At 35.3% G+C, this 27969-nt stretch overlaps 1 protein-coding gene across 1 annotated transcript in view; it reads right to left on the bottom strand.

Moving 5' to 3' along the window:
- The window catches only part of igsf21a (immunoglobin superfamily, member 21a), a 164812-nt gene that overhangs the window by 27129 nt on the left and 109714 nt on the right, over window positions 1-27969 (bottom strand). Inside the window, exon 6 of the mRNA XM_055050398.1 lies at window positions 6453-6568. Within this exon, the coding sequence (XP_054906373.1) occupies window positions 6453-6568 (116 nt within the window). The remainder of the gene's footprint in view (window positions 1-6452; window positions 6569-27969) is intronic.

The following is a 27969-nucleotide window of genomic DNA, read 5'->3' as shown; positions in this document are numbered from 1 at the left end:
TTTTGGAGTGTTTTTGGCATTGCAGCTTTATTGTTCTCTTACAAGCAGTGTTGCAGCATGGAATAAAGTGATTATCAATCACGCCTCTGTTATAAATCCCCAAATACTTCATACTCCAATATCTGCGCACAATGAAGGCAGACAAAACCATTTATTTGATGCTGAAATGAATTAGAACTGAAAAAAGAGATGTAATTCTAAGCTGGAGCCCATACATAATGCCAAGACAGTGGCAAAATTAGGCTGGGATGGTATGAAAAGGGTTTCGCATTTCTCTCTGAATAGACAGTGATGAAAGCACCTGCACTCTGAACACTGCCAAGCTGCTCCCACCTCCAAAATATTTCAAACTCTAACTCTTTTCAAAATGTAACAATCATACTTTGGTCCATGTACACCTTTATGTTGCTGCAATTAATTATGGTCGTGTCAAAGGAACAAGGCAGTAATTTTCATAGTGACAGGATTTTTCAATGAGAGTACAGAAGCAGAAAAAAAATAAGAGAGGCAATGAGAGAGATCCTGGCCATGAGTTAATCAGTTTTCCCGCTTATTATTAACCGTTATTATGTTTCTTCTTTTCAATCAGTGCTTGCTTGTGCTGTAAGGATGTTCTAATAGTTGCACTGGGGAGATATTATTGATATGTCACCAGCTTGCTCAGAAACATCGGATGCCGACAGATCTTAAAACATAATGCCAGACACTTTTCACAAATAGCGTCTTTTAGTTGCAGCATTTTCAAAAATATACCATTGGAACTTAGCAAAAAGTGCACAAGCAATAACATTTGAAAGAAACATTTAGCCTTGAAGAAGAAAGATTTATATACAGAAATAAACTGCTGCACAGTCATGTGTATATCAAGGTGCAGATCAAAGCAGGAACCCACTACAGCACATAAGATCAAGGCTGAGAAGTAAGAAAAATGAAGCTTTTTGAATATAAAAGAAAACCTATAATATACACTCTGGCCATCATTGTCAGGCAAAGGTTCTTTGAAAAGAAGTAATGCATATGCATTCAAGGTTGCATAAAGAAAACCAGATAGAAATAAGTGTGAGATGCAGAGACCCTATCTTTGTACAAATGATGGCTTTATGGTGTTCACATTTAAACAGGTATAAATCTACTCTGGAAAAATAAAACAAAAACACACATAGGCATCTTTTTATGAAAGCCTTAACCTGAGCAAGGTTATATGTAGAACAGTCAGTTACATCACAGGTGATCATTTCTAAAGCTGAACATCATGTTAATATTCAGTAAATGTTGTTCAATTGAAAAAGAGAAAGCTATTGCTCGGTCTGGTGTTGCACCTCTTCCTTTTAAAAATGTTCTATACATTCTCTGGGGGGTTTAGATTAGGGCAGTTTGGTGACGACTGCTGCAGTGATGCTATGGTCACTATGACAAACATAAGTGCTTTTCATAGAGTAAGCAGCTGGGAAGTCCTCCTGAAAAAAGACTTTCTTAAAGCTTGTCAGCAGAAAGAAGTCTACTGCCTGGCCATACTGGGAAGCAGAGTCATAGTTTAATGCATCTCTGTGCTGCTTCTATACTGTTACGCACATATTGCACCACTGAGTCAATGGGCTGGTAAAATCTTGAGAGTTTGTTACCTGAACAGAAAATAACCAAATAGCCCAACAGGTTTTGCTCCTAACAGATCCATTGGAAGCAAATCCTAAATCTTAAGTATAAGAATATTAAATATACAAAATAAATAAGTATATAATATACTTATTTCATTATCTCTCAAAAAATTATTTCTCTTCAAAGACAAGAACATCTGCAGACCTGTGCACATTTGTTTTCATAACTTGGAAACTTGGGTTGGTTTGTCATTAAGTGTGAATAAATAACTATTTTTTCAAAACATTTTTTTTATGAATTTTTTAACAAGTTTATTTACAAAATCTTTTTAATCAAGAAACCAAGTGCATTAGCCCTGAAAGAAAATTGCATAATCATAAACCTTTATCAGACAATGCCGTAACAACCTTTAAGTTATTTGTTCGATTTTATTTTATCTCAGTAACACAGAACAACACAATAACCAAATTCACACACCATCAAAAACCGATGTCATTGTTAACAGCGTTACTACTTCATTGCATGTTGCATTAGACAATGTATCCCAGTTGAAAAGAAGGGAATTAGACCCTGGGAGACTGGCTTGCTGGTTTAAGTCAGAGCTGCATATTTTAACAGTGCATCTCCTGAGCCATTCAGCTCTCAGGAGTCAAGATTTCATGGGATTTTTTACAAATAAAATGCATTTTATGAGAAACAGAATCATTGACATCCTCCCCTGAAGAGGCCTTAAGAAAATGATGGAGCACAGGAGGTAAGCATAAAACCTTCTTTTTTTTCAGTTAAGCTTTCTGAATTTTTAAAACATTAGCTTCATCTTGCCTTCATCTTAAACCCAATTCCAACCAAATTATTCAGGAAAGCGTTTCCTTTGATTACCTTCTCCATTTTGGTTATGATTCATCTATCCCTTGCAAATGGATAATTACCAGAGTCTTTTAAGTTTGCTGTAATAAAACCACTCCTGAAACCCTTTTCTCAATCAAGATGACTTGGAGGGGACTTTTTATGCCTCCTTGAACAAGGTGGGATAGGTCTATGAGTCATACACAACATGCTCATTAATTTATTTGCACAAAATAATTCTCATGTAAAATTTCACCTGCTGAGTTCTGTCAAGCCTTCTGGTAATCTAAAGCATCCTGATAAAAATTAAAATAAAAGAAAAATATGATATTTCACTTTTCATATTGGCTCCCTGTTAAATTTAAAATTCTCTTTCTTGATAACCAAGCAGTGACATAGCAGAACTCTGATTGTCTTATAGGTTTACAACAGAACACTCTCAGTGTGTTCTCTGCAGGTTCCCTGGTTACTTTCTATCATTTGTAAAAGTAAGAATGGGAAGCAGATCTTTTAGTCTCCTGTGGAAGAGAAGTGTGACAGTATGTCAGCATCATTCACTTCAGACTGTCTTGCATAGATTTTCCAACCCAAATGACAAGTAGAACATTTTGAAGACCTATGTTAAGGCATTGTTTGAACAAAGCAGCTAGTATTCTGTAGCATTTACTGTTATGTGAATTGTGGTAACTTGCTGAAACATTCTGATTTTTGCTGTCCTGGCTTTCCACTCACTCTCTGATGTTGTCGAAAAGTTCAAACACTCACAGTATTAAAATCAACACAAAGAAAGAACAGTCACCAGTTTTGCTACATTTTATTTTGCTGCTTTCCATGCTCTCAAGACAGTCTGCCTGAACTTTTGAGTTACATTTCAACCTGAGATGCATCTCCAGCAGAAAATTTCCTGCTGTGAGGTAAATCTGTGAGCTGTAACTGAGAAAATGTCCAAACATTTTTCATGCATTCTCTTTTGAGTATTTCTCACACTGATACATCCTACTAAGTTTTCATGGCATTTTGTAGCATTTCTAAGGTTTCAGTTAGGATCTGAAAAAGTTTAGTTGCAGGTGAAATAAGGACAGTCTTCCAGTGGAAGGGATAACACACGAAACAAGTTGGGTTTTTTTGTTTTTCAATATATTGGTGATTATAAACTTCTAAGGCTGCACCTAAAATTCTAATGTTTTGTTAGGATTGGGGTTAACTTTCAGCCTTGTACAATTTTTTTTTTTTTTTGTATTTTCAGTACTATACTACATCTTGCATTACTCCAAAGCTGACATAAATCTAATCATCTGACTCAAAGCTATGAAGAGGAGGCAAAATAATGTTTGTCCAAACACTCTCAGGAAGATGTATGGAGGATTTTTTTTCTCTCATAGATTTTTCTGTTTTTCGAAATCTGGTTTTAACTTGCTTTTTTTTTCTACGCTAAAGGAGCATTACAAATTCAAGGAGTTTTTTCTCTCATGATATTTGCTCACAGGTGTTTTCACCTGTCCCAACTAATCACACCCTTTTCGTGAGAGTTATGGCTGCTGTTACATCCGAGTCTTCTCTTGATTTGTTATATTTACATTAGAAAAAAAATTATATGTCTACAGTGTATGAATGAAACATATCTTTTTAGTTTCACACTTCTGAAAAGTGTTATGCTGGTCTAAAAAGTATGGTTTTTCAGTATTTTGTTGTTGTTATTATTATTATTTTATTTAGCTACTGGGGTTAAATTCTTCAGTGACCAAAATAGCATTGAAAAAGATAACCTTTAAATAAAATTGACAAATGTGAAGGTATAGGATATATTCAGAGGTTCAAACTTAGATTTGTTTTCTGTAGTAAGGATGCTTGCTTTGATATTTTCTGTTGTTTATACTACAATGTAAATGCAGGTGCATCTCTACAATAAAACATTGCCTCCATAATTGTTATGGTAAGAAATCCCACATAATTGTCTATTTCAGTTTATATCCAAGCATTTTTTTACTTTTTTAAATTAAAGTCAATTTCACTTACCCAGTATGCATTTCTATTCTGTGTGCATTTCCATAAAGCCTCAACATTCTTGACTATGTTAGAGAGAATATGCCTGCATTTTGAGCAGTCTACTTGTTTCTTCTTACGCATATCAAAACCCGAATTGCTTATATTGCACACTGGGTTGGGAACAGCTGATGTGCAGTCTTGAGTTTGACATTTGCCCTTAGTCATCTGGGATGTTTGGAAAGAAAAGGGAAAAGCTGAACAGTGTTTCTTACATCACAGTTGTGTCACTTTCAACATTTCAACCAGACTTGATCCTTTGCTATGGTGAAATTAGGTAAAACATTTAACTAGTCTTTCTGAAGATATTTTGGGATTCACTTTCTGAGTTACAGTCCATTGAAGCCTGGGGCTTTTCTGGGTCAACAGTTGATTTGTTTCAGTGATAATGCACTTTGAATTATTTTCTCATTTTTGAGTTGGAGGCTATTTTTCTTACTTTATTCATGTATTATTATATTTTTAACTTCATAACTAGCAAATTAAGTCTTTACATTTATAAACCTTCAGTGTACAATTGTTGGCTTCTGGCATATGATGGTAAAATCCAAATAAAATATTTCTTCATTGCCTCAAGTAGCAAAGCAATGTTACTTGAGGCAATGATGTTTTCTTTTTTCAGTTTTATTTTCTCCAGTTAATGCTTTAGTGAAACATGGATCTTTTTTTTCTGAAACTTGCATTGTTTTATACATGCATTTTCTGCAATCTGATAGAATAATTGTGGATTGAGCAGTCAGGTTCTTTATTTTAATGTTTTCTCAACTCATTTATCAGCTTGCTGTGTGAACGACAAAGCTAATTAATAACTGTAGCTTATCCAATGACACAGAGACAGTTCTTGCTTGCTGACCAGCTGTAAGCTGTCAGACATCTTTGTCTCCATTATCTTTTAGAAAAAAAAACATCCAGCAGTCCTAAGCTTACATGGCTTAAGTCTCTGCATGAAATCACAACAGGGGAGAACCTCACTCATCATGGCATCAAACAGGAAGTACCGGAAATCATTTTCACCTTGTATTCACCCCTCACTGGGCTCATAATTGCAAGAGATAGGTGAGCTCCGAGTCTGCGGTCCATTACCATACACCCATGGACAATGATTAATGGTCTGTTAAGACTGAACAGCAAATGGATGCTCTCATACAGTGTCCATAAGCTCATATACCGTCAAATATGTAGCGTTTTTTTATAAGGCCTTTTCTTGTTCTCCAGAATGTTGAGAGGAAAAAAACTGGCACGTGATGGCATACATGTAGCACCGAAACATATATGCAATTGCACTTGCACTTAAAATTTCAGTGCAAGTGTTTATGATCATTTTACACTTAGTCACGACTGTGCCACCACATTGAATTAACTTTACTGAATGTGACCATTACTATGAAATTAGCATTGTTTAGGAAAAAAATTCTTTGAACATCTCTGGGAGGTACCGAGATCAAAAGCTTGCCATGGCAATTTCTACCCTATTGAGACTTCAAGATTATGTGCTACTATTTAGCATTGTGTCATTATTCCCTTTGTCAGTCCGCTTCTTTCTGCCCTCCCCTCATGTACAGACTCTGTAATTGATTGCCGGTCACCTGATGCACATCTGTCATCAGCTCTTAAGGAAGTATTATCTCCTGAATCCTTTGGTCTCTGTGCTACCATTGTGAGTTTATTATCTGTTCTGCTCCTGCTGGATCATCTGTGGTCTTTGGTGGCCTTGCCTTTATAGATAACCTGCTCTTAAGTGGTTTTAATTTTGTTCTGTCTGTGACGAATAGAAGAGTTCTAAGGCTTTGAGTTCACTTCAGCCTTTGAATTTTGCTTTTGGATCCCTTCTTTTCTTGCACACCATAAAACCATTGAGCTGACAGTCTAACATTTTTCCATGGAAAAAACAAAAATGCTATAGAAAACATAACGGGTGAATTAAAGGTTCTATTTTTCTGTAAAAGAAAAAAAAATCTTCAACTCACCGATGGGGCTGGTTTTCCTCCTTTTGCTGTGCAGACAAGAGTAAAATTCTGAGCTTGGTATCGACTGAAGGGGGCTGGAGTGTTCTCAGCCAGCACTGATATGTTGTTTGGAGGAGCTGTGAAGGAAGAGAGAAATCTTGGTCAAACAACAATTTAATAACGTATGTTACGTTGATTAAAAAAAAAAAAAAAAAAAAAAAAAAACATGGACATAACTGTTCATCATTTTATAGTTTATCAGTGGTCAGGTAGTTAACTTCTACTGCAGGAGTTTGCAACGTGCAGCTCTGGAGCATCCCGTGGCTTCCTGGGTGCTTCACAGGAAGCCACAGGTAGCTCTTAATAAGTTTGATGGTGGAATGTGCAGAACTGAGTAGGGTTGTTTTTCTTTTTTTTTTTCTTTTTAGAATAAATTTCAATAAACATATATATATATATATATATATATATATATATATATATATATATATATATATATATATATATATATATATATATATATATATATTCAATATCTGCATAGGAATTCTACAAACTATATTCTTTAGGCTTCAAACTATAAGCTTTTCTTCATTTTCCACAACCACAGAACATTTGTCATCCAGAATAAAACGCCTGTTTTCTTTTGTTTTAATTAAATCGACTGATTGAGATTTTGATGTTAAACTAAATAATCACAACATTGTTTCAATTAACACAAAATAAATCAAATTTTAAACAAGCAGTTCAGCATCTTAACATTTTAACAGTCTGAGGCAATTTTTGGTTAACTTTAAGACATCGACTCATTTAATAAAAATACATTTTATTTATAAAGCCCTTTATATCTCCAACTGAAATCTCAAAAGGCTCTATTCATGAGAACCAAGGATAAAAATAGTTCTGTCTTTGATTTGTTGACTGATGATCTAAAGCATGTGTATATATAAAAGTACTTTCATAATAAACAGAAATATTTTGACATTTAATGAGTGAATGCAAAATATTCATTTAGATCACTGAAATTTCCAGGAAGATCTCAAAGTATGAAATGGAAATGTAAGCTTTCACTTTGCTCAGATATTGTTTTCAAAAGGCTTTCATCCTCTGCTCAGAACACTTTTGCGCTTTTCCGGTAAATTATTTCACTTGAGATTTAGCTGTGAGATTTTTCCACCACAAAAGGCCCAAGCTCTGATCAGGAATTCATATAACCTACTATATAGTAATGCAGTCATGATGTGAGATAAGGATATCTTTAGAAGTTACGATTTATGAATACAAGTGTCACGCTTTAAGGCAGAAATGCTGACAAAAGAAGGCCATAGAAGGAGTGGTGCCTTTTTAATGTGTCCGTTTTTATGAGTAAATCTATCTAACACTTTTAAACAGACATGCCATAGCAATTAATTGATTTAAAGAAGGTAGGGGGTTTACAACGGGATTCAGCTGCTGGCCTGGGTGGCTCTGTGTTTCCACATCTCTTAATTGCTTATTGATAGAACTCATATGGTTGTAAATTAACCTTAGAACACTCCATTAGCTTACTGACAAGCCTGCTTCACTGTGGCATATGATTAGCTGTCAGTGGTCTGCTCCTGAGTTGTCATGCTTTAGGATTTAACACTGAGGTTATGCATAATGCAGTTCATCTAGCAGAGTCAAGTTAGGCCAAAACATAAAATGCATATAGAGTGATAACAATATGAAACAATATAAATTTCTTCAATTGTATTTAGAGAAATTTTCTTTCTGGATACTCCAGCAAATGTGCACTCAACATTGTCCCTTAGTCCAATTGGAAAACCATGGTGTAAGCTATTTAGACAGTATTAGCATTTCTAAATTTAAAACATCAAGGTTTTGTATAAATATGTAGCATTTTATACACTAAAACAAGACATTGTAAGTTAATTATTTTTATTAACCCTCTCCAGGCAGATGTTGCAGATTTGCAACAACTTAGCTAGTCTCTGCAAGTAATTTGAGCCTGAGAGGGTTAAACTGACAACTTTAAAGATAAATATTGATGCTGAGATAAATAATTGTACTCGCCTGTCAAGCTAGTTGAGGAAAACTGTACATTGATCAGGGTGCTGTGTTGAATTTAGCCCATGGGAGGGGGCCACCTAATGGGAAACTAAGCCTGAGACAGCAATAAGCCCTGGTATAACATTTGACATGATTAATACTGAGACCTACTGTGTGTAGCATGCTATTTGCAAACACAACAGGCCTGTACAGGATTAAGATGGTTGGCTGTGACGATGAATTCTAAGCTTTTCATACTTCATTAGTCAGCAGATCTCTCCTCTCCACTAGTTAGAGATTCAGCTCCATTTTCAAATAGAATTGAATTTACTAAGATGGTCACACTTTAAGGCTAATTTGAAAACAACACATAAATATTTCAGTTTTTCAATTAAAAATGGTGCAGTTTGATGCAACAGCTTATGTTGATTTACTCCTCATATAGACTGGAGAAAGAGAACCACAGTCAAACTAACACTAATCTTCATGTAGGCGTAAGGAGGGGGAAAGTGACAAAAAAAGAGGGTCACTCCACTGATTTACTTTCACCAGTCTATATCTGTATAACTATTAATTTATTCTTTTTTCTGTTACACCCCACTGTCATAACCCTAACAAATCTGGAAGTTATTTCTGAGTGTTGCAGCTACTGTGTTTGATCATTACTAAATCTAGCCTATATATTTTTTGATTTTAGTTTTTGGTTTTCTTGTTAAGCTCTTTGTCTTGAATCGCTTTGCAGTTTCTGCTGGTTACTCTTCTTTACAAGTCTACTTTTTTTGATGAGTGAATAAATAATTAAAAAAAAACTTTCATTGAGAAGCCTAAATCAAATGCATCCATGACAAGTAATTATGCCCCATAGCTAACCTAACACTTTGAATAAAAGATCCTTGAAAAGACCATTGATCAAAATAATTTGACAAATGACTGCACCTCAGCCCGTCAATGAAATTTCTGAAGTTGGCACATGAAACTACTGTAATGTACTGATGCAGGACTGTAACATGCCTGTAAATGAACATGGCAACAGTGGACCAGTTCTGGTTGCGAGGAACCAGCATTTCTCAGGCATGAGCTGGTCCTCATACATAGACAATGTTTGGAAGAGTGACCAGCGGAGACTATGTTTCCAGTAGCAACTCAAGAAATACAATCTTTCACAGGAGCAGCTGCTAATCTTCTACACTTATTATTCAGGCAGTACTGTGTTCCTCCATCACTGTGTGGTTTGGCTTACAAGGCAGAACTGCAGCAAACATTCAGATCTGTAGAGATCACCCTTAGGGGTGAGATTTTCCCTGTGCAGAACTTATATAGCTGTATGCTCAGGAAAAGGGCAGCTAACATCTCTGCAGACCCCACACATCCTCAACACAAAATGTGAACATTTTTACCTCCAGCTCAGGAGGTAAAAATTTTACCTATTAACCACAACAGAGACAAATTCTTCAGATAAAACGTCTGTTTGAATCAACAGCATGAGTACACAACTTTTTCACTTTTAAACAAAACAAGCATATGTGGCCTATTCTAACCTGCCTAATCTTATTTGTCAGACCAGGATTTGTTTGTGCCATTTAGCAGTTACAAATCTGAGCAAAGAAAAGATCACAGTTTCCTCAAGGCACCATTCTGGGCAATAAATGCTCCCCTTGTCTGTCTGGTCTCTGTAAGGTCCACTGCTCACTATAGCTCCAGGGACCAGAACTATACTGGATCATGTATCCTCAGCTGATATGTTGCTCAGTTCTAGATCCGATTCCCTAAAAGCTTGGGATGAGCAGAAATCATCGACTTGCTTACAAGCAACACAGAACATCAACTTCAATATTCCTATAAAGATCAAAGATTACCATGTCAGTTTATTTTCAACCATCTGTTTTTCAGTTTTATTTTATTATTTTTTTCCATATCACTCAACTGATACAATTTTCCTTTAATATATGTGTTCCATTAATGTATTTATTCAATTTTTTTTCTTAGTTACTTCCCTTTTATGAATAGAACATTGAATTTTTAAAAGGTAACTTACTTTTATTTGCTTATTTTTTGGTGTGGTTTGTGAGAAAACATTCTTACTCTCTGTCCAGTGCAATAACACAAATAAAGAGGCAGTCTGGGGCGATGGTCTGAATTTTTAAGAAAAAAAAAAAGTGAAAGATTTTTCCAACTATTGACAAATCACACTTCTCAGCCTTTCTGGGCAATAATGACAATGTGCAACTGTTTTGTAGAGTAAAAGAAAAGGCTTCTTTTATGGCCAAAATGAGAGCTGTGTCCACATTATCAGTAAAAACCCAAGCATATATTCCCAGTGTGAGGACTCCAACTGGGCTGCACCCTGGCCATTGATCCATTTTGTGATGTTAAAGGAAAGGGTTTGAAGCCATAGTTGTGCAGAGGAGAGTCTGGCTTGAAAATCTCGGAATAGTGTTTAAAACATCAGTTATTTCCATCAGTCCTAGTAGAAACACTGATGTTCATGACAATTTTTTTCTTGGTCAGTCTCTTGTTTACTAACACCTGTTTTTGTTCTAAGTCTCTAAGCACTATTATGCTGGTAATTTTCAAAGAGAATGTGAGAAGGAAAATATAAAACCTGCTAATGGATAAGTGAGAAAATCTGCAGCCTGTTCAATGCCTCAAAGAAATCTCTATCATCTTTAAGAAATATAAAACTCAAACTTAATCTACATGTGCTAGAATACGTGAAAGATATTCTTCTGCTTTTATTGAAAGTTTCAACATATTTTTTCAACATATTGCCATTTAGTATTAGTATTAGTATTAAATTAGAATGTGTTCCAATGAGTCCTGTTTATTAGATTAAAAGTACCATTTCAACTTGTTAATAACCATTAACAGGTATTAAACACATTTTTTAGTGAGCCCACATTCATATATAAAAAAATGATTTTTTATTTGTCTTATGTAGGATGCTGAAGTCCATTTCTGGAGCACAAGATGAAACCTTTCTCCCAAAAAACTGAATCAAATGGATGAATCCCCTCATCAGCAGCCATTAAGCTCTGCACCTCTCTGGTTATGAGCCATTCATTTGATTCAGGTGTGCTGAAGAAGGGATACATCTAAAAGTCGTAGAACAGGTAAGATGTAATATTCTCCTACTACATATTTGGTTTTCAATAGCCACAAGTGGAAAATTATCATAATTACTAGAAATAAAAACTTGAAAACATTAGTTTGTGTATAATAAACTATAAAATGTGTTTTGCTTACAGATGGAGTTAATGAATTAGATGAACTTTTCAATAATGTTCTAATTTAATTAATGGGTATGTAAGAATGTTGGTGCTTAAGCATTCACTGCATATTAGCATTTTGTGTGTGACTTATCTGAAAGCAGACGGCATTGTTCCTAAACACAAAGAAATAATCGACCTTTTCTCCTCATATTCATATGTCCGTTACGCAACAGCATTCTTTGCATTTCACTGAAGTTTTGCATTAACTTTACACATTGTCATCACAATGTAAAAGATATTAATTTCAAACTTTTGGACAAAAAAACAGAATAATTAAAATGAAAAGATAAAAGTGAAACTACACATGTACAGCTTCCAATGAATGGCTCTTCAGTTCAAAACATTTATAAAATTCAAACCGTTTCAAAAGGTACTATTTTACTCTCCATGTATATTATATATTCCATTGGGTCTTTCGGCCTGAATATCCTCCTTGTGGATCCAAGAATTCTGTCCAGGTGTTCTGGATTCCTTCCACCATTACACATGACTGGTAGATTAACTAGTCTTTACTAAGTGTATTAGGGTAATTATTTGTCCTGCTTGTCTCTGGGTGGTGCTGTGTACCCACCCTCTTGCCCAATGACAGCTGGAAATATACACCAGCCGTCGTAAGAACACATAGTGGTGCATCATGTAGAATTCTATATTGCATGTATATGTGAAAGTACACAAAGTATTTAGTACATTGGAAGTCCTGCATCACTCTTTCAATCTCTTATTAAATTGCACTCTTGTTTGGACTCCAGACCTGCCGTATAATTGTTGTGCTATCATTGCAAAGTCTAATAACTCATACTGCAACACATTTTTTAATGCAAATTATTAATTATGGGAGTGTCAACATGCATTTGAGACAAATGTGAGTAGATGCCAGATGTGTGTGTTAGAGACTGAGTACAGCAGTTACGGGTTCCTAGGCAAGACATTTGCAATGTAAAATGTATGAAGACAGATATACAATTCAACATGACCACATGCTGCTTTTTTCGCACTGAGATGTTCATGCATTAGAAAAAACTCTTTTGAAATTCATGTACATGCAGGTGTGAAGGTGGGGAAAAGACCATTCATTTCACATTCTCTAAAGCCTAGTGAATCATAAAAGAATTGCTAACTTCTCATTCCTTACTTTGACAAGTCACACAGTTCTATAGGCTGTGGCTGAGGTGAAGAGAGACAGCAGGCTGGAAAAACAATCAAAGTTTACTACTCTCAGGGGGTTGGGGGGAGTCAAGCTGAAATGCATTGTATGAGTTCCCTATACCTGAGTCTGCTACTCTCAAAACATCTATTCCCCAACTGCAACAGCATTGAGGATTGAAGCTCAAAGATGCTTTTTAAATCACATTACTTTTGTGCTTTTAGCATTTGTGTTCACACCCCACCCAGCCAATTTGCATGTGTTATTACTGTGCTGTCAGCTCATATCAGATCCTCCCGCCCAGCCAACCAGCTAGTGGTGTAGATGGCTGTAAAAAGAGCGAGACTCTCGTATATGTCAGGAGGAGAAAAAGCATGACGCACATAGAGAAAAGCTGGTGTCATACAGAACAAGTTTCCCAGTCCTAAAACCCATTAATCATGCCACTGTTGTTGAAGGTGCAGCTACATCGCTGTGTGCTTACACTGGGCAGTGGATGTTGAACAGTGAAGAATAATATTCCATAATCTTCTCAGCACATTTGTGCTTTAACTTATGCCTAACTGTGCAGTTAGGCATGGGGGGGATCAATATAGAATGCTGTCTAGAAGCAGCCACATCAAATCATCTCTGGCTCTCATAAAGTTGTTAGTAAAGAATGCGCCCATATTAAATACACTAGAGTACGGGCACAATTGCGCTTTATTTCACTTATGTCCCATTATTATTGGAAATATAATATGTCACTGCTGCCTGTGGGTTTTGTGATTCTCCCAGGCTGACATTCTCTAAGGGTAGAAACAATCTTGGACTTACAGCTTTGTGTTTATAATGAGGACAAGGGGGACTGGAAAGAGCATTTTGCCAACACAGTTTGAAAGCTTGGTTGAGATGAGAAAAAAAAAAAGAAAAAAGCGTCTCTTTGTTTCTCCAAAATAGCAGACTGAGGCAGATGGGACTCACCCTATACCAAGACCAGCATCAACTACGCTGTGACTGCCACCCTCATTTGTAAAGTCCATCCTTTTGTTCCTGCTTAAGGGCAAGGGTATAAGTTTGCAATCTGTTACAATTTGGCCTCTTTAGCCCTTTTCAGCTTTACCCAGGCTCCATGTAGCAGCCTGGTAATTCACCTGAGATTGACATGGAGCCACCTATAAGATCCCCCAGTACCAAATTTTTGATCAGTATTTCTGTGAAGCTTAGTGATACTGTGAAACAATTCACCAAATAGGTAAAAAAAAGACACAAACAAAACAATAATATGATGCCAAAGATAGGCTATTGTTATAGTAAAATATCCATCATATTCTTCTCATCCCTTGACTATATGAGCAATCCCCAAAGAAGTCTTTGAAAATAAACTACATCAAAATCCTTCAGCCAGATGGCCGCAAGCACCACAAATGTCAATATACAGCATTCAGGGACAGGGAGTCGAATTCATATTTCAAGCTGACATGTAAGGGCTCTTGATACGGCATTTATGACCAAGATAAATGGGTGTCCATGGATTACAGTTTCCATGTGCAAAATTTGAACTATAGTGCAAAATGACTTTTTTACCTTGACATGTTTAAACTTATTTTTGAAACTTGAATTAAAAATAGTCTATTGTAAATGTTTTCCTAGACATGTTAGAAAATAATTGATTTTTATAAAGGGTTTCTTCTGATACATCATCATATAAATATTTAAAAGTCCATTGAGAAAAAAATAATATTTCATCATGGAATATAAACTAAGTACCATTGTTGAAGTTTGCTCCTGAAGGAATTGTAACATCTGTGTACATAGGTGTACTGCAGTTTGATATTTGGGAACATGTTATCATTCTGGATTTCCAGTTTTCATTGAAACCTTATAGATATTTATGCTGCATTGACACACTGCATTACATGCAGCTGAAAAACATCCGTAAGAGGACTCATTTTAGTCTGAACCAGGGCAAGTTTTGATCTGAAATGCTTGAGTGTGACAAAAAGGCAAAAAGAAATCTGTATGGGACAAATACTTTTACAGTATCAAATGCACTGGCCCAAATGTTTGAAACAAATTAGAAATGACAGTGTTTGAATATTTCATCAAAATACATTTGCTTTAGTGAGGTGTAAATCAAAAGAATGCATGCAAATTTATAACATAGGCAGGAAAATGCATATTGCATTAAAAAAAGCCAATGATTGAAATCAATGGTATTTTCTTCAAAGAGCCAAGGGTTGCAGTTAACATATTATGTCTATATTTAATATGCAATAGTAGAAGAAGAATCTAAAAGGGGTATGTTTCTCATACTCACACTAATGACTTGTTTTAAGAATGTAATTGTTTAATTTTGCATGTTTTTTAAGTTTTGTGTAAAGTTTTACAATGACTACTCCTTTTGTGGTTATATTCAGTCATTTATATCTGCATAATTTTTTACTATACCCTGCTGATCTTCCTGTTTGATGAGCACGGCTCACACTGTTTTAAAGTTGCAAATAAAATGCTCTATGCCATTGTTTCCATTGTCATGTTATCTTCTCCAGAGGATTCTGAGGGGGAAGAAAGGTTGTGCATTTTTATTTTATTTTAAATCACTGTATGCAAAAAAATATGACAAGTCATATCTCCAAGAATTAAGTATATATATATATATATATTTTCTTTTTGCAATTACTTTTTTCCCCCAATTCTTTGGAAAATATGACTTCCAGACTTAGATTGGCATGATGTGTTTTGGGTTAGCAATGAGAGTATATACCCACTGAAAAGTTGCATCACTACACACATTCTTTCTGAACATTGTAACCATTGCGCAACTGCCAATATTTTCTGAGTGAAACAAAAATCATAAATGACATTAACACTCTTCCTCACAACAATCTAAAATCTACAGAGCAGACTTGACTTGATTTATCCCAGGGCTAAGCCAATCCTGCTGATCTCAGCACTTTCCTTACCTACAGTATACCTTGGCATGTGTTTTATTTATATTATCACTTTGCTTTTTTCTGCTTCAGAGGTAATTACATTCAGTACAATGGTGATTAGAATCAGAAGATAAAAACAAAATGTATATACAGTGCTGTAGTGTAGAAGAAAATGTATTTTTATACGCAAGCTTTCATAAAGTAAGTGCTGAAAAAATCAGTTTGCATAACTGAATTGGCTACTGTTCTTTCATAGTAAACTATCACAAGATGATTCAAATTAAATGTTTTATGATCCTGTACTTCATGATGTACCACTATGTGATGCAAGTGCAGATATATAATTAGCATCAAATGTTATTTGATGGCTAAATGTTGAAATATTTCATATCCAATCTTAGATTATTCATGGATGCATTGATTCTGATTCTCATCAGAGAAAGTAATAGATTTATGTAAGGTTTGAAAAGGACTTTCATTTTCAAAATAAATTGGACTCTGATGTTGAAGGCAGCCTTTTTAAACTAGATCTGATGACTAGTATCCTGGTGATCCTGACCTATCAATGACCCATGAAAAAAATCCTGTTTTCTCCTCATCCCTCAAAACTTTTGATTGCAAAAGCATTGTACTGTAACATTTCAAAAAGGCTGGTCTACTGACCATTGCTGGGTATGTACCTCTGGTCTTTCGACATATTTTACAAAAACCCGTAAATTTGCTTCTCATGTATCTAGTAATGTCCCGTAATTTGAACTGCATATATATGCAGCTGGAACAAGAAGGTGAATAGGTGATACATGTTAAAATACACATACTTCTCCTGATGTAATTTAGTCACAATGATATAACATTTTGCATTTTTGAAGTTTACTTATATTTGGTTTGTATTTGATAAAATTGGCTTTTTCACTTTATGATCTGGGACAAACATTATCTTTCCATATGCTTGAGACTTTTGTCCCATTTCCCCTGGGGAAACAGGTGTAACTGATTAGATAAGTGGGCTCCCTTGCTCTCACACACTTTGTTTTTGCTCACAAAGTTTCACTGCTGAGATAAGGGCTTTGTGATGGCTACAGTAAAATATTAACGTTATCCTTAAGCCATCTAGCAGTATTCTTAGGGTCATTCTCCATTTATGAGACCCATTTGTCCCAAGATTTAACTTCACAGCTTTTTTTTTTTTAGATGTTGCTTCATTATTTTTACATATTAGTTTTTCCTCCTGTTGCCAACTATTTTATGACATCTCTCTTGCAGCAAAACACCATCACCCACCAACATGAGACTACCACCGGCATACTTCAGTAAGAATAGTGTTCTCAGACTTGCAGACTTCCCTCTTTTTCTTCTAAGTCAGTGCTTCTCAATTCCAATTCTCAGGTAAAATTGCCATGGATGTCTTAGATGTCCATGGCAATGTAAGACACATCTAAGTCAAATGATTGCAGAAGGAAAGCACCTGAAACAGGGCAGTTAAGAACCACTGCTCTAATTTAATAGTCATTTGGCCAAACTAATTATTTTCTAGTCAAACCACAACACGTCTCCAAATATTAAGGTCTTTGTTCGTGAGTGTATTTATAAATTTCCTTCTGACTTTTCATGAAGCCTTTCAGGCTCTGGCTGTACAGTACTCGTCTCCCCAGGGATAATAAGACTCTCTCTTTTTGGGAAGGGTTAGGAAGGGCGTTGCCAGTGCTTGACTTGCACATTTCAAACCAAGACACATTCACATTCTGCAAAACAGAATCTGTCCCGTCTGAACATTATTGGACAGGCATATTCAGGCATCTGAAAGCTGCATGCAAGGTTAAAACATATTTGTTGAGGACCACAGTTCTCTTTTTTTGTTTTGTTTTTGGTACTAGAGATGTGTCTTACAATCCAATTCACCAAAATATTATAAATTAACTCATTCAAAACATTTGAATTAACTTTCAAAATCCCATAATCATTTGAGCTTTTCCAATTTGATAAAGGTAAAAAGGATGGTAATGTCCTTATGTATACTTCTAACTTTGTATTTTTTTTGAATTTACTTTCTTCAAGGTTTTCACTCATTATTTTACGTTTTAGCAAATGGAAATAGTTTATGAATTCTACCTGACATTAAGTATGATTTAGCATTGGAGGGAGATACAAGGAAGGTCATGTATCCTTTCATAAAGTTTCTAAAAACAGCTAGTTTTTGACAATTAAATCTTTGAACACAAACTTCAGTTCACTGAATTTGTCATCACATCCCACTACAGCATATGCTGACACATAACAGAAACTACCGGTTCAATTTTCTACTTGAGTTGTTTCACACTCAACAGAAGTGCATACCATCTCAATTAAATCTCAAGCTTTTGCTTCAAGATATGTTCTGTTTCAAGAACACCTTTAATTGCCAGACTGACAAGAGTGATAGACATTTTAATTGACCTGAATTTTAGGGTTAGGAAACAAGGGCAATGACAAAATCTACTTGTTGGAATCTCTGTGTGTGCTCTGTTTTATGCCTGCATGGTCACACCTTATGTAAATGGAGGAAAACATGGAGAAAAGGATACGAATGCAGAGCCACAGTCACTTATTTGATTTACATGTTGTGGCCCTTGTTAGAGGCAGGTTAAACAATGGTGCCAGGCTGTAATACAACTGCCGCTTGGGATTCTTCAAATGATTATTTAGTTCCAAATATTCCTATGGGAGAGAATTGCTCATGATTCCTCTCAACAAGAGTGGGCTTGGAGACAGAAAAAGACTGACCTCATGGCTGCAACACACTGCATTTGAGGGTCATGAATTTGCAATTTCATGCCTTCATATTAACTGCAAATGTAAAGAGCCTCTTCATCACTGCACCCTGCTGCCTGAGGTCTTGATTACAGTTTGCCTCAAGTGCCTCGGCTGTTTCCAATACAGCTTAGAATAATTAGGATGACCAGATTCCTCTGATTACCGCTTGAAATTGTCTCGATTCAGCCTGGAGTTTGGTCTTTCCATCTCTTATCTGTGTGTTTTTCCAGTGTATGCATCACTTCACACATTTAAAATATTGAGTGATCATATGCAGAAACATGTATGAATAAGTATCTTTGTGCAAGCTAAAAATATGCGTTCTCTTTGACTTCTGTATTATGTAGCCAGAAAAAAATGTTCTGTACATAGTTTAATCTGTTATCTGTTCAGAATGTCTGCAACGCACAGAATGGTAACACCTTGGTAAATTTCATTGGAGTGTTAAGTCTTTACTTCACTTCTAATTTCCAAATGTCATGCAAACGGAAAACAATAATAAAAAAAATAACTTGAAACATGAACCACATATGGATATGGAGTGATATTTATTTATTTATTTTCTCTTTTTGTATTAAAGGATCACTGAAGTACAGGGGAAACAAACCTGCCTCATAATTTCTTGTGAAAACCTAATGGTAAAAGATTTGACAAACTACTTCTGATTTGACAGAAGAAAAAAATCATTTTATAGCACAATGAAGATTGTTGTGTGGAAGTATTCTGATCTTTTTCAATTAAGCTTAAATGCAAAGGGATGTATGTCAATTGCAAAATGATTCTTTCATATATCAAAACATGTATCTTAAGGAGTTTTTTGGAAATTTTTGTTTCAGCAAAACACAAATTTTGAAGTCGAGACTATTCCAATTCAGATAAATAATGTGGTCTACAAGACAAATCCCAACCCTATCTTGCTGTTTAAAAAAAGGCATATACACTCAAAGAGCTTGCATTTCTTAAGTAATGGCATTTGTTCACAAGCAAAGGACAATCATACTGTCCTTTGTAATTATTCATCTGGTAACAAATCATAAATGTTCCTTATGAAAGGTCCCCAGCTGTTAGTGAGACTCCCAAATTTTGCAACACAATTTAGGAAAGAGTTACAAACAGGGAAGTCAGTGGCTCATATTTTACAAATGACAGACTCACTTTGTGCCAAGCTATGAGACAGATGGCAAACACGTAACTATGATCATCTGTAAAACCTCCTAGATTTATTCATTCATTCATATCCTTAAAACCCCCAGCATTTTCTGAGGTCAATTTTGATTTATTTTATTATTACCTCACTAAACAGTTTATGCTTGCCATTGCTGCCTTAAAATATAGCCTTAGTCTCTACTTTGGAAAAAATAACCCGGTAACAGAAATTGTATCCATTAGGTAACTTTAATCTATGGGCATTCTTGCCATTGATACCATAAAATTAATCTCCACTCTGGAACAACTCAAATATAAATCAAAACAGAAAAACCCCAACATGGCAGGTCTGATAAAACACATTGATCAAGAAAACATAAAACATCAAAGAGAAGAAAAAAAAACTAAACAGAGTATTTTTTTAACTACCTGAACTGAATGAATACCTTTAGTTAAGACTTCCAGGTCATTTTCAATTCCATCTAGTACACCTAGAATAGTAGTTGTATTCATAATTTTGTCTCACAGACATTCTATAAGCTACTCTCTTACCTCTGAGAAATGTAACACCCTTTTACTTTCTCTAGAGCCATGCACAAAATATCAAAAACTTTTTTCTTTGGCAATAAATAATGTACCAGTAGGCGATGACAAATGAAGTGTAGGAACTACAACTTTTACAGTTAAGATTTGCAGCAAGGAATGGAAGGCTGAAGTTTTTCATACTGAAAGAAATTCTCAGTATTGAGGAGGTAAACATTCCTAGTTATTAACTTCCAAAACTGATAGCTACAGATTTATATCTAAAATGACCAAAAGTTTAAAAACTAAATTACCTACTACATATTTGCTAGCTGGACCGACTAATTAGGTATATCGCTCTGATGGCTAATTGGGCATTTTGGATTTTGACTGTAATGCAATACTGGAAAGATATTCATGGAGTAAGCATTGCAAATAACTGCAATGTCTTTGTTAAAGATTTTGTAGCACTAGTGGACTTTAATCAGTGTTTCACATAGTAAATGGCAAGAGAGAGAAGAAAGGAAGAGAGGTTGCATTATGGCCTAATAGACTGCAACAATGAAGCTCTCGCTTTACCACTACTCCATGTAACAACCTATAATGGGTGCAATTTTAAGTTGACTAAATTAATATTTGTTTTATATGTCATCAACCAAGTCTATCTGTGGTTAGAAATCAAAGTTCCTGTGTAAAACCTCAATGAAATCTTTTTGTAGTACTTTTCCCCAAAAAGGTCAAAGTTCAAAGAATGAGCAATGTGTCATTTCATTTTCTGTACTCACAGGGTGGCAGGTGTCTATTATCAGAAAAGACAAGGGTTCACCCAGAATAGCTCGACAGTTTGTTTCTGGACCACAACCATGCACATACACTCAGGTTTTTGGATTTTGAGAGGAAACTTGTGTGACCATAGAGAATCAGCACATGCAGGGGTGGAATAACCAAACGCAAAAAAGAATGCAAACTTGTGACTTTTTAGCTATAAGGTGTGAACAACTGTTCCACTCTGCCATCCTATGTGTAAATGTTTTTTTTTGTTTGTTTTTTTATTTAATTGCTCTATGGAGCCATTCCAAAGTATTTTATTACATGGACAGATGTCCATGATAACATGGACATCTTTCCATGTTATCAATCATTGATAACATAGTTGTGTTATCAGGTAACTTTCTTTTCTGTTTGGTCCTTACCTTTCTTTTCAGTAAATTAGATCTCATTCAGGTAGAGCAACATTCTTTTTATTCTACTTTAAACTTAAGCAATACAAACCTAAATAAACATCTGCTGGCTTTTTTTTCCCTATAGATCTGGCAAGAATATTTTAAGAGCTTCTGATATTCCCCATTTCTGCATGTTGACACAGTATTTAAAGCACTGACGACATGCAACATCAAGATCCTGTCATTATATCCCAGCTCATTCTGCAAAGAATATTCATGTTCTCTCTGCATGTTTTTGTTCTTCAGATTTTTCCTATAGTGCTTGTAAAAACATGAACGCCCTGTATTTGGTTCCTTGAAATTGTGCTTAGTTGCAAGTGGTTGCTATCTCACCATGTAATGCTATGTCTTTGGCCCATTGAATACTGAAGACAAGACCCCAAAAGCATTTAGATAAGAAAATAAATACAATATAAAGGCAATATACTTATTTGAATATCATCTTATCATATTCAATGATAATTGTAGCCTATGTCTAAAAAAAAATAGACATAATTCCAACTGTTTCTAAACTGAAGTTCAATTTCCTCTTGAGCATTTTTGTATGATTCGTTGAGATTATAGGTCATCTTTACAAATATATTTTTCTGTGTTCAGATAATCACATAATGTAGCTTAAAATAATCCTCTAAGCTACAAAAGGTAAAATTATGTTAAGGTTTACTGTTGGAAGAGACAACTTAGGAGTTTATTTTTGCAAACAGTTACAGCATGAAAAAAACAAGGCAAAATATCCAAATAGATCAGCACACTTCAGTAAAATAGTTGGACTCCTGCTAGCAAAATATGGAACCCATTTTCCCATACAGAGGGTGCTTACTCATGTGGGTTCTTATGCAATCTCATGTGGTTTCAGGAATATTGAGAAAATCCAGTTTCATTGCCTTTTAACTGTGTGACTGATGTAACAGAAGAATGCCGCTTCATTTTGCTGACAGACCTGACTTGAACTGCGCTAAGGCTTTGTTAAATGTATTTCAGAAATGGCAAAATAAGGTCAGAGAAATGGTTCTGGTCCAGTCAGCCAGGGCGCAACACTTTAAATAACCCTCCTATAATCAGCCGGGCATTGAAGCATGCTGTCTCAGCATGGAAACAAAAACACAGCCTTTCAGAACTGTGTCAATTCAACTCTGGTTTAAAATAATGCTGTGAATAAGCTGCTTATTGACAACTGCTCTAATTTAATTGCATAGCTGTTATGACTATAAATCCGACAACCAGAACTTACATTTTTGTTAAATAATTACATAGGCATTCATATATCTTTCTAATGATTCTCTTTATTGGTATCTCTAATAGATTTTTTTTTCTTTTAACCCATTCATCAGGTTTTTGCTACTCTACTGTCATTCAGTAAAACTGTCTTTCTTCCATACTGCAATTGTTTTCCTTTATTATTCCCTCAAACAGAATTTTATTTTAGGAATTTATTTGGAGCACTGTTATATTTGTGCACGTTCCAATAATGCAGTTTATAATAGGCAATAAGCTGTGTACAAATCTCTGCAGATGCAGATGCACTTAGCTAAAAAGTGAAAGCTTGTTTTTACCCAGCAGTTGGGACACTTCAGCAAAGTTTGGGGATATAATACATAGTACAGAAATAAATAGAGAAATTAAGTTGAAGTTAAAACTTTGTTTTCCTTATGTTTTTCATTGATCATACAAAACATAAGAACCACGAGTACTTAAAGTACATAACACTGATTATCTCCTCAATATTGCAAAATTTAGAAGGTATAAAGACAGGAAGTGAACATTTTGCAAAACATATGGGAAATTGTATGGATTTGTAAGTTGGACAGGGGCCACACTGTGATTGTAATGTAATCAACAAGTTACTTTTAATACACCTGATAATATTAAAAGGCAGGTAATTCAATTTACTTCTTTGACTAGTACTAATACTATGAAAGTATATTTAAAAAGAAGTTGGGCCGGATCAAAGGATTCTAAATTCTAGGTGTGAACAACAAAGGAGTGCACAAAGTGTCAACAAGAAACAGTAAAATTCAACATTATAAACAATTGTGCATCCACATGTACAATTGCAACAAAATGGCGCGTTTTTTTTTTTTAAAACAGAAAATAAAATAAATAACAGTCGTTTCAATGTATCGGTCAATTCAGTGTTTGTCCAGTCTCTTCCAATGTGTCAGTCAATTCTCTCAGTATTTCAAGAATAGTGACCAGTCAGGACACTATCTACCATCTCACTGGGTTCTCTGGGCTTGGATTCAGAAGAAGTGGGTCCTGAAGTCTCTGTGCACTCCAGGCCAAAAGTGCACCGTAAAAAAAAAAAAAAAAACTGTGGAAAAACAATGGAAAATAAAACAACAACAAATCTAGTACAAGGTCACAGGCATCCAAGAGTCATATATTAAAAAACAAAAACCGGGATTATGAAAACTAGTTACATAAGTTACATGCAACTTCAGCACAGCTGCTTAAATGTAGTCATTTCAGGATATTTGTGTTTGGAAGACACATTGAAATAATTTTTGCCTTATTAATGTGGCAATGGTGGAAGGAGTTTGCCCTGTAACTGGTGAGTTGCTGTCTGTCTCAGTTGTTTTGTCCTTGGTCGCCAGACTTGCTTGCTGACCAGCAAGCAAGTCTGGCAACACGGGTGATGATCAGCATGTCTGGTGCCACTGGTGTAAGGGGGCCTTGCTGCTGTCACATGCCCTCAGGACAGCTGTGGCTGCAATTTAATTTACCACTATCGGCATGCAAGTGTGTGCATGAATGACTGAATGGAGTGGAAAGCACTTCAGAATCCTGTGGACTAGATAAACTGCTATACAAGTACAGGTCACTTACCATTTTTAAAGAAAAGTATAATGGGTCCAAATGGCAATAAACTAGAAAAAAATCATCTACTTTCTCATACATTAAATAAAAAATTCTGGGTCATAAGTCACTTTAATGTTTGGTGGCTCTTGTAGGAGCATGCTCTAAGATTTAGGCTTGATTTACATATCCAAACATAAATAGTGCTTGCTTATGTATCGTCCTTTAGTAAATATAACCCATGGCACCTGCTGTTCTGCTGTAAGTAAAGTGAGATAGCTGCTGAGGTAGAAAAAAATAAGAATCTGATGTTGTTTAATAATGTATGGTAGGTTCAAATGGCTATTGGATGGATGTCTGTGAACTATTTAGTTGATTTTCTTTACATAGCCTTTAGCTATATTACCAATGGCATTTTCAGCAGTGGTGCCTAAACATATTCTGTTTTTATTGAGGTAAAACATGAAAGAACAGGGTCAAAGAGTTGGTGGAGACATATTTATGGAGATAACATGACAAAATGCTGCAAAGCAAAATCATTGGTTTAACAAACTTAAGAAATCTGCCAGTGTTGGTCTTCATATGAATAGAGCAGAAACAGACAGAAAACAGCACTAAGAGTGAGGGCCCTTGTGGCTTGACAGAAATAGCAAAACTATGACTGTAAGTCAAGTTGTGAGACTGTTTTTCTTTCACACCCATTCAGTTTTTCTTTCACACCCATTCCTTTAAGCATGTGTTTGTTATAATTTAAAATATTTGCACTAGATGTCCACTGTGTGACAGCTGCAATCCCAGGAATTCACAGAATATGTTAAATGTACAGGATACCCCATCAATATTATGCAAAACTTCTTTGTCAAAGCAATAACAAAGAACACATGAGAATATGCTCATGGGCAAAGTCAAAGCCACCAGCAAGATGCAGCTGAAAGAGTCTCCATTACAAGGGACCATTTATAGAGTCCTCGCCCTCTGTGTGTGTTCAGAGGCAATCAGACTAACACAATGACTGTTGCACAAATAAAGTCGCAATATATTTGTAGCTACTTTCCATTCCGGTTTAACTGGCAGAGAGCTACAGCTTTTAGCTTCAATAATGTAAAATATGTGTAAGCTGTCAGTTTTCTTAAAATAATTTGCACACCTTAAAGTATGTTTTGGATTGTACATCTTCTGACTTAGCATCATCAGCTGTTGTTGTAGTATAATGCATTGTTCTCATGCAGGCAATAGAAATCTCAAAAGCTGTATATATTAAATCACACAGGAAAACATAACTAGATTTGATGTTATTGTCTATTCTTTAAATTCTTCTTAGAAAACCAATATTAGGAATTTACACCATTCAAACTACCACATCAACGTGTGACAGAACAAAATTAGAATCAAACCCACAATTTTCCAATTGCAAGACCTCTACATTCCCCACAGAGCCACCGGCTAAAACAAGATTATCCAAATGGACCAAATAGACAAACAGTTGAGTTGGAATGAAAAGCATCATTAGTGCTAAAACCATGCTTCGATGTAAAATCTATAAATGTTTGTTGTGAATGGAAAATGTGTAGGCTATCATCTTTCCTGTAACGTGAGACGTTACATTTTGTAGTATAAGATCATATGACAAGAATATCTAGCCAACAACACAAACACATTGTCGGCTTGTTGAAAATGCTGGTTGTGTAGGAGAGTAACTCTGACAATGGTAAACAGCAGCAAATTCATTATTAACAGCTGTTTATGCAAACAGTACTGCTACAGCACTGGTGAAAGAGGTTGAGGGTGTTATGTGGCACCACTATGCACAAAATCCCACATGATAACTATAACTCCAATTCCATTTGTTATTGCATGCACATCTCTTCTGAATTCCAATATGCTGTATTGGCCCTTCAGAGTTTTTAAGCAGCGTGTGACTCCAGTAAATGTGCACATGAAACTGTGGAACGAACTTGTTAACTTGGCACTCTAATTAATAAGGCATAAACTTGACTCCCTAAGCTCGTGTTTGGAACCTCTGACATCTGCAGTGCCACATTTAAATGTCACTCATCCCTGGTCTTCTTCATTAAATTATAATCATCCCTGCAATTTAAGTAAATAGTCCATGTTCGGAAAATTCTTGCATTTGGGAAATGTGCTTTTATGTGATGAAGTTAAACTAGTTTGGCACATCACAGTCACATTTCAGATGTCAAAAAGTTTTGAACATAAAAAATGTTGAACTGTATATCTACATGTATCCACTATCTAGTGAAATAATTGGGGAAAATGCATGTTTTATTTTTAAGCATTATGTTTTATGCATGTTCTTTTTTTGTATATAATTTAATGACCTTTTCCTTTAAGCATGTGTTTGTTATAATTTAAAATATTTGCACTAGATGTCCACTGTGTGACAGCTGCAATCCCAGGAATTCACAGAATATGTTAAATGTACAGGATACCCCATCAATATTATGCAAAACTTCAAACTCTCCAGTGGACGGGTCGACCTCTTTCCTATAAGCTTTTGTGCAAACATCTACCATCTTTTCACACAGTTAAATTTTTGCTCAACTTTCTAAACTTTAATGACAGCATATATAACAATCTATAACTTCTTACTGACAAGTAAGTTTTAGTGAAACTGCAATAAAATGTGTTACTGAGTTGGTTACAGAGAAGAACTGACCTGTCTTGTAATTCTGTGGTTTTAATAACCATCATTAGACACCAAGCGCAATTTAAACATTTTCATCTTCTCACACGTTCTCATTCTGTTTTACAGTGGGTGCTAAAATACTAGAGCGTAAATGCAAATTTAACACAATTCAGAATTCCACATCAACATATAAGCTATTAGGCTGCCAACATGTCACATCCTTATCCCTTTTCTACCATTCACAACCTCAGCTGCCAGAATATTTTTGAGTGAATTTCCCCCATGTTTATTTATACTGAGCTTTCTTAGCTGTAGGTGCAAATTCTGCACAGATCAACACTAAAAACACAGCCACTCCAAAATTATCTGACAGTATTGTTTATTTGGTATTTGTTCCTGGTTGTTCACATATATCAAGTTCAAGGCTGTCATTTATAATTTTATTAATAATTCAACGGCTTTAGGTACTAAATTAAATGGCTTTGAGTTAAGTCAGTTTCATAAATATTACTAAAAGAGATGCAGAGCAGGCAAGGACTAGCAAGCTCTGAAAGGCTTTTTTTTTTCTTTTTACAACTCAATGAGCAAGTCAAAGCTGGTCATTGTTTTTTTTTTAAGTTTTCACAATATTTCCTGTTCATTGTATTTCAAGTGTCTAATTCTTGTTATAATGTGCACTTCAGTGTAACTTAACCAATAAATTGATCTCTGAAATAAATAGATATTCAAACCCTGACAATGAAAATATATTCCAGCTTATATTTATTTTTAAGGCTTTTCACAACTCCTGTGGACACTGTGTTGCCAGGGAAAGATCATGGAAGCAGTAGATTTTAAGATATTCAGTGGTGATTACTTCTTGCATACTTAAAAAGCATGAATTTTGGGTTTGAACCAAAAAAGCTTTTACATTGTATTCACCACCTGCTGTCTTGCCTTCTACCAAACATTATGCATAAAGTGAAAATTTTAATACATGAAGCATCTGTCCTAGTACGTCCAACTGTATGGGTAACTGCACCTATATCAAAAAACACCGAAGGGTGCACGTTACC

This window comes from Poeciliopsis prolifica, unplaced genomic scaffold, assembly GCF_027474105.1.
Source record: "Poeciliopsis prolifica strain line A6 unplaced genomic scaffold, Auburn_PproV2 SCAFFOLD030, whole genome shotgun sequence".
NCBI lineage: Eukaryota > Metazoa > Chordata > Actinopteri > Cyprinodontiformes > Poeciliidae > Poeciliopsis > Poeciliopsis prolifica.
Note: the sequence above shows the minus strand (reverse complement) of the source record. Positions and strands in the feature narration are given on the sequence as shown.